At 42.6% G+C, this 17,049-nt stretch overlaps 1 protein-coding gene across 1 annotated transcript in view; it reads right to left on the bottom strand.

The window, feature by feature from the left end:
* st6gal2a (ST6 beta-galactosamide alpha-2,6-sialyltranferase 2a) overlaps window positions 1–16,784 on the bottom strand; it is a 78,523-nt gene extending 61,739 nt beyond the window's left edge. The window contains exon 1 of the mRNA XM_078545574.1: window positions 15,801–16,784. Within this exon, the coding sequence (XP_078401700.1) occupies window positions 15,801–16,731 (931 nt within the window). The 5' untranslated portion in view covers window positions 16,732–16,784. The remainder of the gene's footprint in view (window positions 1–15,800) is intronic.
* Window positions 16,785–17,049: the final 265 nt, after the last annotated feature.

Below are 17,049 nucleotides of genomic sequence, written 5' to 3'. Positions count from 1 at the left end.
TGACATCCAGCAGATAAGTACCAAGCAACTGCTTTATCTGCTTTGGTCTAGACAGAGATGATGCAAGTTTGTGGGCACAATTCAGCTGTTTGATGCGAACCCGATCACTATCTTCAAATCACGCTTCCCTTGGCCCTGTTTGCTTGCTGAAGTACATTCTTGGTTTGCTGTGTCCTTTTGTCATTTCTTCTGTTTTTGCGCCCTTTGAATGGCGTTGGGGACTTAAGGGTGGCTAGTGGCATGCAAAAGTTACAACCTATCATAAATTCAGCTGGCATATTTCCGGTCAGAGATTATGGAGTGGATCGAAGTGTGTAAAGTAGGATATGACTGAATTGTTCAAATATTTTTCCCTCCGACATACTCGTTCACAGACTGTCCTTAATCACCCTGTTGAATCATTCAATGCCACCATTCAATTGCGGGTTGTATCACAATGTCAGATGGTGATCGATTCAATAGCTTGCTAGGAACTTCATGAACTGACTGGAAGCAAACTATGGTCCATTGTCTGCAGTGATAGTCTCTGGCAAACTTCATTTTATAAACAAGGATGTCAATGACCAAAGTGGTAGTTATGGAATTTGTTGTAACGATTTCTGGTTATTTGCTATGTAGATTATGCGCAACAAGCGAAAAATGTTGGTTCCTAGGGCCTGCTTGCACTTTTCCAAAAATGTCAACTTAGAGTTGTTGCCATGGTTTTGTTGGCCATGGTGTCGGTTGTAGAGGTGTGGGACACAGTTTAACAGATTTTTCAGAGTGTACACACTATGCAGTTTCTAATTAACTCTTCCATACAGCGATCTATTGCTGGCCACCAGATTGCTTCACAAAATCGTTGCTTCATCTTAACAACACCTGGATGTCCTTCATGGGCAAGATGAAATACATGTTGCTGTAGCACTTTCGGGGTAACTGCTTGAGCTCCACGTGCAATGCAGTTGTCATCAAACAATGCGAGTCCATGCATATTCAGTAGTATGGAGCCAATTCTTCCCCTATTTCACAAGACCACTCGGTATTTAGTATTGATTTACTTTCTGCAATATGGTGTCTGTCACCAATTCTGTCTTCAACTCCTTTCATGTAACAAGATTCACGGTCACGTGTGAAATCACAATGATCACGTAGTCTTTGATGTCACAAGTTGCTTCGCCATCACTAACGCTGTCTGCGACAGTAATATGGCTAAGCTACTCGGTTGCGTGAACCTGCGAGATACTCAACCTCAAGGTTGTACCGATGAGGACAATTCAACCATCTGTAGATGCTTAGAGGTTGATGAGCAGATCCTGACGTGGCTAACAATGTATACAGTGCTTGGTGATCGGTGTGGAGAGTGAATTTTCTACTGTTGAGATACGTGTGCCAATGTTTACAAGCATAGATGCAGGCTAGTGTTTCCCATTCTCCAGTAGAGTAATTGTGATCAGTTTCCAACAACGGGCGTGATGCATAAGTGATTGATCGTTCACTTCCTTCAATGTGCTGTGAGAGTTCCGCACCAATCACATTCCCTGATGCTTGTGTTGTGACATCCATTTTTGCATGTGGGTTGAAATGCACAAGGACTGGCAGAGATGCTATCTTAGCCTTTAACGTATCAAACGCTGTTTGCAGTGTCATTGTGCATCTTTGTGCAGTAGCTTCTGAAGAGGCTCCCCGATCTCTGTGCATGTAGGAATGAATTTGTGATAAAATTTGGTAGCCCAAGGAACAATGCCAACTCTTTGATGTTAAACAGGGTTGGAACAAAAGATTGGTTTTGATGTGTGTAAGCTTTACAGCAGCTGCTGTCAGTCTGTACCCTAGAAAAAGTCAACCTTGACTGCTGTGAATGTACATTGGTCCTTACTGAATGTCAAATTGTGCAAGTTAAGTGAGCACCGCAGATCGTGTTCTGCTCTGTCCCTTCCATGGATAACAACGTCATCGGGTAGGCCGACAAGACTTAAGAAATTATCTTCTGGAATGTGCTAGGTGCTGAGCATGGTTAATAGGACATTCTGCCATACTGAAACACACCTTCATGAGTGACAAAAACTGTAAGATATCGACTTTGCTCTGCTAATTGTATCTGAAGATAGCTCTGTCACATATCAAGCTTTGTGAAGACTGCGGAGTCAAGAAATGACGCTGATAGATCTTGGATTGTGGAAAGTGAATACTTGGCGAGAATGATGGCTTTGTTGACCGTCTGAAGGTCAATGTAGAGTCTAAGTTCACCATTTTTACTTCATGTAATGTCTTCATTTGATATCCATGGCGATGAGTTGATTCACTTGATGATACCATCTGCTTCTTAGTTGTTTTAGCTTCTGTGACACCTCAGCATGGATTACAAATGGCAACTGTCTCAAATTTTGCAAAGCTGCTGGAATTGATGCGTTGACGTGAAGAACATGATGGTACTCCTTAATCTCCTCAAATCCAGTAAATAAGGGAGGATGCTGGCATGTATAGTCTGTGTCATCAACCAGGTTAATTTGTGCTCCAGTGGGATCTTCGAATTTGAATCCAAGCCTATTGAAAAGGTTTAGCCCCATGATGCTTCTGCCTTTAGCTACATAAAACTTGAACCTGTCTAGGGTGACATTTTTGTAATGTACTGGAACTTTGATCATTCCCAAAAGTAGAATAATTGAGTCATCATAAGCTTGAAGCTGTCACAGGAGTGAAAGTTGTGAAAAATACCAATGATAGAGTCTGTCACTCAAAATAGATACTTCCGCACCAACATCAATGAGAAGTGACACTGAGATGCCCAAGATCTTGACTAAGCTTTTCCTAAAATAACCTGGTGCTTCCCCAGTCGTGGTGGTATACACATGTACCTCACTCTCAGGAAGGGACTCCCACATGTGTCAAACCCATTAAGTCCTCTTCTTTGGCATACATACCTTTATGGAGTGGTTCCACTTTAAGCAGGAGTTACCATTTTTTCTCGAGCTTGACATGGCATTGGGAATTAATGAGCACCTCCACAATTTAGGCATGATTTTGAAGGTACCTGACTGTAATGGGGCATGTATTCATGGCACTGCTGAGGTCTCTTTGTCCATAACCCTTGCACGTGAACTGGTTGGGAAAGATTTGTCCCTGAGTCTAAAGGTGCATTTCTGTATAACCTCCTTGAATCTAACATTGCAGATTCAATTTGGACTGCCAAGATTGTGGCTTTTTCCTAGGTTAAATCATCATCCTGCATGAGGAAACATTCCCTAGTTTGTGGAATTGAAGTCATTTCAATTAATTGATCACAAATTACTTCATTGGTTAGTGTGCCAAATTTACATGTGGAAGCCAATTGCTGCAGCACTGCCACGTATTGTTTAAAGGGCTTACCGTTTTCCTGGCATCTCCAGCAGAATGTATATTGTTCCATCATCACACTTTTCTATGGACTGAAGTATTTCTTGAAAGCACCTACCATTGTATCAAATGTAGATGTGTCTTCTGAGAAATGCTTGAGTATTTGCTGGCCTTCTGCTCTGAGACAATGCATGAGTATTGCCTTCTTGTGGATCGCTGCTACATATCCAGCTTAGGCCATCCCAGTAGTGAGCAAGTAGGTCTTGGACCCTGAAATCCATTGATATCACGGCATGGTCTGATCTCCCGGTGAGGAAAGGCAAGGTGCAGGAGCCAGTAAATTTTAACCTTTCTCCATCATCCTTCATGCCACTTTGTTGTAAATTTTATATCCAGGATCTATGCAGACATGACACCACTTTCTATGTCTACAGGTTTTATTGACAGAGCTTTAAAAGGTCTACTCCATGCTTACAGCTCTAGCTTCCAGCTCTTTCCACAGTTTGTTTACTTTTTTCTGAGTCCACACCCAGGCTTTATAAATCAAGCATAGTGAGCATCAATATTAAACAGGCTCACATAATCAAACACAGAACAATTGAACACTACAACCTCCAGTAAGTTTCTCCATGGAAAATTCCTTTTACTCGCATCTTGGAAGAGGAGGAGAGAGAATGATGGGATGGCCAGAAAGTTAGGTTCCACCAAAGGCAGACTGCACGCACCGCAGGCTACTTCTCTTGGCCCCTCCCATGTTTACAAGGCAGTCTCTGTACAGAACTGGCCACACAGGATTCAGGTCAGCAGACTGCCAGGAAAAGAGCTGTGCCATCTGTTGCAGCAACATACATAATTTCTCTGATAATCAGCTACACTCTCTAGCCATGTTCCCTCTAATTACTTTTGTGTGTGCGGAAGGTTTCTGTACATGGCCCCTTTAATTCTTTTGTGTGGCCAGGCACACATGGCAATTTCAAAGGGCCGACTTGAGCCTACTCGGGAGCTCTTAGGTTATTGTGCGGCTACTCAGCTTAGAGGGAATATTGCTCTCCAGTCTTCATTTTCTGCCTTTTCCAGGCATGTTGCAATACCATACTGAGTCTTGGAGTGGCAAGTGAGATCACACTTCCTCTTATCACTTCATTATGCATCATGTCTGCTTCAGCAATCATTACTGGGGTGATGGTGGCGTAGTGGTAACGTCACTAGACTGGTAATCCAGAAGCCCAGTCTAATGGGCTAGGGGATGTTGGTTCAAATCCCACCATGCTGGTGGAATTTAAATTCAATTAATAAATTTGGAATATAAAATTAGTCTCAGTAATGGTGACCATAAAGCCATCATTGATTGTGATAAAAACCCACCTGGTTTACTAATTCCCTGTAGGGAAGGAAATCTGCTATCCTTACCTGGTCTGGCCTACATCTGGACTCCAGATCCACAGCAATGTGGTTGACTCTTAACTGCTCTCTGAAATAGCCTAGCCAGCCACTCAATTTAAGGGTGATTAGGGATGGACAACACTGGCCTTGCCAGTGATGCTCACGTCCCATGAAAGAATAAAATAAACAGGGGTCGGTGTGTTGAACTGCTCCAACAGCTGGCTATATTCTGTTTACTGTCTCCACATTTACTGTGCCAGCTATTGGGTTTTCCCAGGCTGTTTAGTGAATCAAACAAAGACGGAAACATCAATTAAAAATATTAGCAGCTTTTGCTATGATCACCAATATTTCTATCACCATAAATGGACATTTACATTTAAGTGGTCACATCCCATTAAATGTACCCAGCACCAGTTGTGAGAAGTCCTTGAAGGGCTGGTTATTCCCCACTTATCTGTCCCTAGCAATCTTCCAATTCTTGGCTTAATACGGCATGGAAGTTCAACTTCAAAGGATGTAAAATTGCACGAGTCAGAATCTCAGAAGTTACTCATGAACTGCACTCTAGCACCGACCCACAAGAGTGCTCAAAGTCAGCAAGTCCGCATCATTTACCTGAGGTTGGTGGCTGTCTGTGCCACTTTGGGTACATCTCAGGCAATAGCCAGTCCTATGCTCCCAAAATTCCAGCGCCTGCTGCTGTTCAGGGATTTTATGACATGCCTAAGCCCGGAGAATTAATTTCTGCTTCCCATTACTAAAGGGCCCGATAATGAAAATTAATTACAAGCTCACCTTATCTTTGCCAATTCAGACTGTTTCCCTGACTTGGACTCTCTCAGTGGTGCTCACCTTTTGGAGACCAGTATATATCATCTCACTGGCTGTACTAGCCTCCAACCTTATATCGGGTCTCACCGAGGTTGGGGGAGCTGGAACAGTCATTGTAGCGAGTTTCTGACACCAACGTAGGTTTTACGACAATGTTCCTGCAAGGGGCAGGCAGGGATTTTATGGGCAACGAGTCAGCATATCGCAGCACTGGCCTATTTCTGGGCCTATCTGCTGCACTCCTCCCAGAGTTGGAGCAGGATTACACCAAGGGAACTGAGCATTTTTGGGCCTACATCTTGCAAATGAAGCTCTCTTGTCAAAATCAGGCAGAGTCAGGGCACTTGCAGTCAGGAAAATGCTAATATAGCATATCATCCAACTAAACCTGTTTAGAGGTTTAATAGAGAAATCTATCCACTTGACTCTACTCTGGGTCTAATTGGTCTTGCCTAACTGATCCATTATTAATTGTTAATGAACTACCTATAAATTATGATAGTCAAACTGATAGGAAACATTTCTACTGACTATCTACTGGTATATCCATTGATGCTTATAGTGTATAATTACAAAATGGAACAATAGAAAAAATCTCTCTGGACATGGCCCACTGCCTAGTTTCAGAATAGCATTGGCAGGAATAAGGTTGCCTTTCCACCAACTCAGTCTTGGTTAATTTTTAAAATTCATTCATTGAATGTGGGTGTCGCTGATTAGGCCAGCATTTATTACCCATCCCTAATAGCCAACCACATTAATGTGGGTCTGGAGTCACATGTAGGCCAGGACAGCAGATTTCCTAATATCGTAACGGACATCAGTGAATCAGGTGGGTTTTTACACCAATTGGCAATGGTTTCATGGTCATCATCAGATTTTTATTAGATTTAAATTTCATATCTGCCATGGTGGGATTAGAACCCAGGTCCCCAGAGTCTTAGGTCTCTGGATTACTAGCCCAGCAACAATACCATTACGCCATCGCCTTCAGTGAGGAAGGCCTGATGGATTAGTTACATAACAACAGTGTTCATGTTCCAAATATAATTCACAGTATCAAGTGTCCTGCCTAGAACAGGTATATCAAATGAGCTTTCAGTCGATAGTTTTAGAAATTAGACACAAACAAGCTGTTAAGATGGCTGCCACAACTCATGTGACTTCTGGCATTTGGACTGCAGACAGTATCAAATCTCTGGTGAACACTTCATTCCATATGGTCAGGGTATCTCACAACCATTTGTGGAATTCACACAGCTTCTTGTTTAAGGATGGGCCAACACCTAAAGACAATGGAGTTTCTAGACTACTTGTTTCCATGTTTCAGACTAGACAAAAGGGAAGATCAAAACTCAATGGCCACTATCAACTTCCACCCAAAGTGGATTGGGTGGGCCTCAGAAGTACAAACCCAGCAGTTATGTGATCGAAACTAGTTTCAGGTACCTCACTTTTATTACCCCAGGAGCTAGTAGGTCCATCAGAACTATCAGTTGTCAGCCAGTTTGAGAACCAGACCTTGAAACCAGCTGCAAGTCATCAAGCAGCCAAAGTACTTTACCTGTTTCAGTTTCAAAGTTAACCTGAGAACCAACTTCCTAGATATCCGATTGCAAGAAACCTCACAACCTCCTGTGAACCCTTCACTTTACAAGATCCTCATTTCAACTTTAAATCATCTAATCCAAGCAAGAAACCACAGACCTGCCATGAGGGAGACCAGAAATCATAAATCAGAGACAGAATGAGTTGTAATCTGTAAAGGTGCACTATCTTTATCAATATCCAATCTTAGCATATGTGTGTGCGTGCATAAAACCGAGTGTGCAACATTACATTAATTCAGAGTGAGTGTGAGAAAATAAATAACCTTCTTTATTTTAAACTCATGAAATCTTGATGCTGAATTAGTTAATTGGAATACGCACTCCAAAGGTAAGAAAAGACACACTCATTTCCATACAAAACATGCTGATTACGGGCACTAAGAGAGCAGATAACATTTTGTCCATAACACAAGCATTTTGAGATATTTTGATGACTTGATAAAGAATTTAAATATATTAGGTAGAAGTTGGCACCATTTATGGTTCTGATGGTGTGCCTGACTCAGGTGCAGGAGTATTTCTTGCCAGCTTCTTAATATTGAAGATTTGAATAATGGTATTAATCCAGGCATAATTGATCACTTTGCAATAGTATGCATAAAGAAAAATACTAGTTAAACACTAAAACACCCCTTCCCTAATCTTTGTTAATGCTGGATGCCATGATGCACAGGTGTCTCTTGTGACCACACTGCTAGAGTGCAAAGGATAGGACATACATAGCACAATGCAATCCTCTCATTTGCATGTTATCATAATACACCTGCTCTCACTTCGACTGTATTTTTCACATGTTCTGAAAGAGCCCAGCTTAACTGTTTCAAATCCTCACCTGCCCAGTTTCCTGAAGGAAAATTTGGCCTCAGCACGTTTACGTGTGATAGAAAGGTATAATAGAAAATGCACAATGAGAAATGTTGCTGGGAATAAATGCTGCACTTACATGAGTGTGTATAATATACAAAACTTTTAAAATAGTACGTGAAAATCCTAAGGTATTGCTCAATGAGATTTGGAGAATATGCAGCATTATAACAATATGGTGATATGCTATGTGGGGTGTAAATTAGCACTAGTCCCATATTATGAATGAATGTTGTAATATATTTTTATTATGTTGTATTCTTGGATTTCTATCGGTGCTTTTGAGTAAGCTTCAAAGTCTGCGAGCCTGTTCATTATTTTATGGTAACCATAAATAGGCATTCTTATATATTGCCGATTTCATGCAACTGACTCTATTACTTCCAACCTTCCCTCACCCCTTTCATCCTGAACTTTCAACAAAGCCTCAAAAATTCCAGGCCTGAACCGGAGTTATTTTCAAGTTTGTTCCTTACTTTCCACCTTGCTCTGTTCAAACCCTTCCATAAGACTCATCTTCTTTGCCCCCGATTGCCTCCCCACCCAACTTGTGATCAGTTATCTATCACTCTTGTCCAACCCCCATCCTAGATGACAATGCTTGTCTTTCCACAGATGCCATCCCTTTCCCATTCAAAACCAAAGTCATCATGCATTTACTGGAAAACCCACCCTAACCCATTTGTCCTTTATAACTATTGTCTAATCTGTAAAGAAAGAACTTGCACTTATATAGTACCTTTCATGATTTCAGTAAGTATCAAAGTGATTTTCAGTCAACAAAGTACTTTTGAAGTTTTGTCATTCTGCAATGTAAATGCAACAGCAATTTGCATGGAGCAGTGTTCCATAAACAGCAATGAAATAAATGATCAATTCCAAATGTCACTTTTAGATATTGGTTGTGGGATAAATATTGGCCAGGAAACTGGAAGAATTCCACAGCTCCACTACTGATAGCATCACGGGATCTTTTACTTTAACTGGAGAGGGCAGATGGGACCTCAGTTTAGCATCTCTTTTGAATGTGTTGTCACCTTCAATCTCTGCAAAAGCTCCCTTATTGATGCACCAGATAGAATTCACTATCAGTAAGTATGAGGTGATACATTTTGGCTAAAAAAACATCAGCAATTATCCTATGAAGGGAAATAAGCTTGATCCTGTATAAGAACAGAAAGACTTGGAGGTACAGGCTCACAAGGCATTGCCTCAAGTTGATAAGTCTGTTCAAAAAAAGCTAATAGAATTACAAGTTTTATTGCAAGAGATATAGAATATAAATGGCAAAAAGGTGATGATAAATCTACATATAAAACGTCAATAAAATCTCAGTTGGAGTACTGCAAGTGGTTTTGGACACCACGCTGTTGAAAGAAATGAAAGGGCTTTAGAGTGACTGCAAAGCTAAATAACTAGGAAGTTTCATTTTAAAAAAAATTCATTTATGAGGATTGGGTGTAACTGGTCAGGTCAACATTTATTGCCCATCCCTAATTGCCCTTGAGAAGGTAGTGGTTATCTGCCTTCTTGAACTTATGCTGCCTCTATGGTGTAGGTAGACCTACAGTGCTGTAAGGGAGAGATTTTGACCCAGCAACAGTAAAGGAACAGCAATATATTTCCAAGTCAGGATGGTAAGTGGCTTGGAGGGGAACTTCCAGGTGGTGGTGTTCCCATGTGTCTGCCGCCCTTGTCCTTCTAGATGGTAGAGGTCGTGAGTTTGGAAGGTGCTGCCTGAGGAGCCTTGGTGAATTTCTGCAATGTATCTTGTAGATGGTACACACTATGCATCGGTGGTGGTGGGAGTGAATGTTTGTGCCAATCAAGCAGGCTGCTTTGTCCTGGATGGTGTCAAGCTTCTTGAGTGTTGGAGCTGCACTCATCCAGGCAAGCAGAGAGTATTGCCTCACACTCATGACTTGTGCCTTGTAGATGGTGGACAGGCTTTGGGAGTCAGCGGATGAGTTACTCGCCGCAGGGTACCAAGCTGCTTGTATAGCACCCTAGTATGGAGAAATACAAATAATAAAAATTTGAAAAACAGGACTTTTTTTGGTAGAGCAATGTAGATTATGATAGAATGTGATAGAAGTTTTTAAAATTAAAGATTAAAATAATTAAGATCAAATGTTGGAGATTTAAAACAGCGAACAAAAGAAAATTCTTTACACCGAGTTGTGAGAAGTAGAATTCACTTACTCGGTTAATAACTATCAACATTCATGATTAGATTGGATAGGTCAATGAAGGAAAAGGAAAAAAATGGGATATGGAAGCAGGGTAGGTAAATGTGGTTAGAACTATTTGCTCATGCAAGGGAACACTTGCTGTAATGTAACTTCTATGTATTTTAATGTACGCATTTCTCTAAATCCCTTCAGTCTGACTTCCACCCATAATTCTAACATTCCACTGATTAAACACATGAATAACATCCTCTGTGATATTGCTTGCGATGGGGAAACTCCTCTTTATTGTCCATAATCTCGCAGCAGCTTTTTACATTGTTAGTCATGCTTTTTTCCCACCACCTCGACTTCCTTGCCAGCTTCATTGAGTTGGCACTGTACACTTTTACTTCCCTGTATCTGCATGCAGCCAACCTATTTTTGTAATGGAATCTTTTTCATTCCCTGACTTGTCACTGTAAGTGTCCCCCAGGGACTCCTCTTTTACCTGTCACCTTTCAATGACAACATCCGCAAGCATAAGATCAGCTTTTATATGTTATATATTCTATTTATACCCAGCTTTAACTCTCCAACATTTCTCTCACCCTGAGACCACTCTGGTCCTGTCAGGCTGCTTGTCCAAGTCTTAGAAAAATTCCAATTTCCTTTGGAAATACAAAAGCCGTTGGCCAGAATTTTGACGTCGGTGTGCGGGGGCGTGCATCCCAACGTCATCGCGCATCATTTAGATATCACGTTCAGCACGGGTGCGCCGGAGGCGGCTGCGCAACTGGCGAACTATCAGCGGCCTATTAAAGTTATTAGCAATGCTGCCTGTCCAACATTAAGGTTGGCAGCCAGGCGAAGAGCCCAAGCGGCCTTCACGTTTTTCAGGAAACCTCATCCATGGGTGGGATGAGGTTTCTTGAAGCTTTTATAAAATTATTAATTAATTATTTACAATTCACAAACATGCCTCAACTCATGTGACACTGTCACGTGAGGGAACATGTTTAAATAATTTTTAAATTTATTGTATAAAAACTTTTATTATGTACTTAAACTTCGAGGCAGCTCCGTGCCTCGGAGATTCCTGCGCTCTTCTGCGCGCATGCACACGAAAGAGCGTAGGCCCCAACTCTCCCTCCTCCCCCCACCCCACAGGTAGCACTGAGCGCTACCAGCCGTGCGTCACGCTGGGTGGGCCTTAATTGGCCTGCCCACGTTAAATGGCAGCGCGCAGCTGATCGCAGGCAGCAATCGGCTCCGTGCCCGCTCGCGGCCCGCCCGCCCAACATGCAGAAAATTCTCCCCATAATTTTTGGTATTGCCACAACTCTGCTCCCTTGATATTCCAACTCTTCTGGAGCAGGGATTGAGACACTAGCCTTTTGAGGTAGAGAAAGGAATACTATCATGAAGCCAACGGTGCACTCCATAGATATGGATAAAACTTAATAACCCTGCATTTTCCTAATTTGTTTCACTCCTGAAGCAACTCACTGTTCAACTACTTGAGCATATAATCTAGGCTGATACTCCAGTGCAGTACTAAGGGAATATCACATTGACAAAGGTGTTTCATTCAGAAGAGATGTTAAACCAAGGCCTGATTAGCCCTCACAGGTGGATTTAAAAGATCCCATGGCACAATTGCCCACACTGCTCCTGTATATCCGGGACAGTGTCATTTTCCATTACCAAAGACATCAATTACAATGGTGCTGCTTAAGCTATATTAACCGGCCTGGATATTTTGGGCAGTTCAACTGTTCACGATTTGTAGAAGTTTGATTACCTGTCATTCGGTATTGAACTTTAAAGGAAATATTGATCTTGGTGAAATCAACCTCTTGTTGCAGTTTTCCTGAATTATTATCTGATTTTGTGGGAAAAACTGCAAGGAATTGTATGGATTGTTATTCAAGCTTTGTCAATTTCACTTCCACTGAAACTTTGCTGGACTCCATCTGCCTGGAGTTTTTCAGGCACAGAGATCCCACTGTACTACAGTATGGATGGGTCTCTCTTGTCAAGGCTTCTGTACAGTCAGTATTAATTTAACAATGGGTCACTAACTCACTTGGTTACCAGACACCATACTGGATTCACAAACTGTTGTACATCTTTTAATCAATATGTAGGGTGAGCGCAGAATTTTAAACAATAAGACAATGAAATGCGAGAGATAAAGGAATAGAAGAAAATAGATCAAGAGGCAATTGGAAAAGTTTAAAACCAGAGTAAATAAAATAGTGATATGCACGTGTCAAATCTCCAACTTAATGGATGCCTCAAATCAACAGGAGAAAAGAAGCCAGGAAAAGTGCTACAAAATCGCAAAATACATGGGGGAGAGTTGTAAGTAGTGTAACTGGGGAAACCTCTGTCATTACTGTGGCTTTCTTGGTTCCAGCATCCACCATGTATAATGAGCAAATCGTATTGATACCAAGATGCTTGCTGTAAATGGTGGGACATGTACTTTGAGGAACAGAGGAGCTTGCTCCAATGTCCTGGTCAATATTTATCCTGTAACCAAAATCACAAAAAAAGACCCAAATTATCTAATCTTTACTACGTTGCTGTGTGTGGGAACTTGCTGTGCATAAATTGACCATTGCATTTCCTACATTATAACAGTGGCTACATTTTGAAGTGATTTGGGATGTTCTAAAGCTGTGAAAAACATGGGGAGATTTTTCTCCCCGTTGGGCAAGCGGGTCGGGTGCGGGCGCGGAGCCGATTGCTGCCCACGATTGGCTGGGCGCTGCCATTTTACTTGGGTGGGCCAATTAAGGCCCGCCCAGCATGACGCGCACCCGGAAGCGCTCAGCGCTTCCTGTGCAGGTGAGGGGAGGAGGGAGAGTCGGGGCCTGCGCTCTTTTGCGCACGTGTGCGAAAAAGTGCAGAAATCTCCCTGGGGCACAGAGCTGCCTCAGGGAGATTAAGTTCATAAAGATGGAAAAAAATTTTAAAAAAATTATTCAGACATGTCCCCTCATGTGACAGTGTCACATGAGCTGGGATGTGTTTATGAATTTTCATTAAAAATTTTATTTAATTAATAAACCCTTCAAGAAACCTCATCCTGCCTGTGGATGAGGTTTTATGAAAAATGCAAAGGCCGCCTGGGCTTTTTGCCTGCCCGCCAACCTTAAGGTTGGACAGGGAGCCCTGACAATTACTTTAATTATTTCATTAATGGCCTTAATAGGCCTTTGACAGTTTGGCGGCGCGCAGCCGACTCCGGTAAGTGCATGCCAAATGGAAGATCAGAATGACGCGCTGTGATGTCAGGACGCACGCCTGACATCACCACGTGTAATTTTACGCGACGGTGTGTGGGGCCCGCCCCTGCATGCCGAACAGAAGATTTTGCCCCATGTTATAAATGCAAGCTATTTTGTTTTGCTTACTGAATCCTGCAGTCCAGTACCCCATTGACCATTTTCTGCTCCCAGTTGACTAAGGCTTTATTTATTTCCCTAATTAACATTTGCTGTCACGTATGGCAATTATAACCAAGTACAAGTAAAATGTGTACAAAAACAGAGTGATTATTTTAAAACTTCAGTTCTCTTCAGTCTGCAGGGGGGATAAACTGAATAAAGTGAGTGAAACAGCTCTGAAGGGGTATGAGCTGCCCCATTAGAGGGAAATAATCACATAGAAGTTGAATACTAAGCAGGACAAAAGAAATTGGGTGGGATATTTATGTTACATTAACACTGAACAATTGTATGAATGTAGACATCTGAAAAACAAGCACATTGCTCAAGCAATTAAACCAATTTATGATTTTTTGTTTAATTTATTTGTCTTCCCTTTTTTCTCCAGTATTATCATTCACTTCCACCATAACTGGAATTGTCACTCATCAGCCAGCAGGAGGCGATACCTTGAGTAGTGCAACCTGGTTTCATATCCAGTTGATATATTGAATTGCGCCTTCACTGAGCTAATAGCGAAATCAGCCTGCATTAGCCTGCTTTATGCCACTGACCCACCTTCAGGGCTGTGAGCTGACTGCACATATAGATGTCAAATATCTTTTTAATTTTACAGATACTTCAGCAAAATTTCATCCCACATCAGCCGTGCACATAATGAGCCATAACTTCCTCAGAGTGGCAATCAGCAACGGATTCCCACTCCGTGCCCAATTATTTACGGGAAATTTCTTCTGTGTCCGTCTCGCCCGTCCTTCCGACACAGGCCAGGTAAGATCCAGGCATCGCAGCTGTCTTCGAAGCCAGGCGTCGCAGTCCAGCAGAGTCGGCTGAAGGACACACCCCCTTTTTTACGGCACTAGCTGCCGTAAACCAGGTAGGTTTAAAGGTCCCATTGAAATTGACAGGCCAGGGAAAAGGTAAGTCTTTAAGCAAAGTGGATAGGATTTTAGGGTGTGGGGGATCGGGGGTCAGGTGGGGTTGGGGGGAGTCGGACATTAGAGGGGGTGGGGAAGGTTGGACATCTGGGGGGGGAGGGGTTGGACATCAGGGGGTTGGATATTGGGGGGCAATGGGCGGTCAGGCATTGGGGCCGGGGAGGTCGGACATTGGGGGAGGTGGGAAGTTGGACGTTGTGGGGTTGGGGAGGTCGGACATTGGGGGGAAATGGGGGTGTCAGACTTCGGGGGCTTGGGGAGTCAGACATCGGGGGCAGGGCTGAGTGGTCGGACATCAGGGGCGGGGATGAGGGAGAGGTCAGACATTGGGGGGTGTCGGAGGTTGGGAGGGGAGGTGGATAAGGCCTGCGAGGAGGTGGGGGTGATGTTGGAGGTTGGCAGGGGGGAGGTCGGGTTGGGTGGGAGGGGGTTATGGGGGGTGAAGAGGTGGATGTGGGGTTTGGGACAGTGTTGGTGGGGGGGGCGGTACTGTGGGGGCGGGGTGGGTGGAGTCGGGACAGGTTGGGGGGTCAGGTGGGGGGGAATACCATGCAGAGTCGGGGCATGTTGGGGAATATTGTTTGGGGGGGTGTAGTTGGGGGTAGGAGGAGACATCTGTGTGGGCGGACTCCTATGGGGATTGCCGGTCTTTGTCTTTACAATAGTTACTCAGAAGTTAGAAGTTGTTTTAATTCTTCTAACTTTTTCTCAGGAACTATTTGTGTAACAGCCAGAACCATCCAAATTTTGCGATTTAAATTGTAGTTTCAAATGGTTCCCAGGGCAGGGTAATTGCCTAGAGGAAGTTTGCACTTCTGGGCAATTTCCATTCAAACTCTTACCTCTGAAGTTTCAAGGGGGGTTCTCCAGTGCATTTTTGGGGTAACCCCCAAAACCGACATGGGGAAGCCCGGAAGTCTTGGCAATATATCCACATGAACATTCCCATAGAATTTAGCACAGGGCCTGCATTCGTGAGTCCCTTCCCCCAATGGCTCCACCAGAAAATGCAGCATATGGTGTTGCACTGAGGCTTACAGACCAAGAGCATGCCGTGTTTGATAGTCTCAATAGTTAAAGCAAACTTCCAAACGGTTTCTTTCATTTTTACCATCTTTGATTTTTCAAGTTGCCTGCTTGCTCATTACTTACAGAAACCACTGTTTGCAAGCTAAAAATTCCAGTTAATAACACAAACTGCATTTTAAATGACAAAAATTTTGTTCCTACCTATTTCTTCCCCAAGGGAGGAATTCAATATTGAACCAGCAGATGTGACAACAGCACAACTTTTGAAGGACTGTCTGTTAATCCTGATCTTGTCCAGTGGAATTTTGGGAATGTGTTTTTTCCATCCAGGTGTCGAAAATGGAGCCTCCTTCCCATCAAGGGTTCTTACTTTGACTTTGTTTTTCAGCTCACAGAGAAGTTCTTCACCAAACATCTTTTCAGTCCCCATTTTCCTTTGAAACCGGACACCATGTCTGTTTTCATTCATATAGTCTTTCATGGCTTTCTGTAACCGAGGATTCAACATCCCAGATGAAATATTTCCTCTCCACAGTTTGGCAAGCACTGAACTTGATTTCGAAAACTCCATGTCCTCTAGGTCGAAGGAATCTAGATTTTCAAGTAATGGGTCTACCATTAGTTGTTCCATATTTTTCATTATCCTTTTGTGATGCTTAGGCTTTGCATCTTGAATAATCGTTTCCTCGTAGGTATAGCCATTCTTGGTAATAATTTTAACTACCTTATCTATCAACTTGTTTTGAATTTGCTGCTGGTCACCAATCCTCATCTTCTTCACTCTTATCTTGACTTGAAGTTCACCATTATCCTCTTCTTGGGTCCATTTTAGATTTTCATCATTCAAAGAATCTAAATGCAATGAATGCACAGAATCTTCATCATTCTCAAAGAAAAGGCTATTTTCTCTTTGACTTGCTGAGACCTTTGGATTTGGGAAAGCCCCCATAAAGACTCTCTGTTTACCCTGAATGGGGAAGAGCCTTCTTGTCTCAGTGAATGTGAAAGAGCTGGCTGGACGCTCATCTGTTTTGAAGTCTGTGAAATATGTAAACAGCAGCAAGAAGACGAGTGCCCATGCCAGTATCCCAATCAGCACTAGCTGCTTCCACTGCTTGGTCTTGGCTTTCATTGTCCAAACTGCACCAAACTCCTCTTGGATTCAGCACAGCTGGAGTGTGAAAAAGCCAGCTAAAAAACAATAAAGGACAGATTTGATTAACAGAGAAATATCACAGCAAAAAAAAAGAAAAAAAATCAGCAAGTCAAAATTACCTTATTTAACAGAAGGAACCTCTGGCAATATTGTTCTTTTAAAGGGGCACTGCCATCATTTGTCAGGATGAACAGGAGCTAAAATAGCTCAGCATCATTGTTGTCATGATGATATCACAGAAAAGGGACACAATTATGTCCTTACAACACAGTGACATATTGGCATGAATTCTAT

The sequence above is a fragment of the Cetorhinus maximus genome, chromosome 7 (genome assembly GCF_964194155.1).
Source record: "Cetorhinus maximus chromosome 7, sCetMax3.hap1.1, whole genome shotgun sequence".
NCBI lineage: Eukaryota > Metazoa > Chordata > Chondrichthyes > Lamniformes > Cetorhinidae > Cetorhinus > Cetorhinus maximus.
Note: the sequence above shows the minus strand (reverse complement) of the source record. Positions and strands in the feature narration are given on the sequence as shown.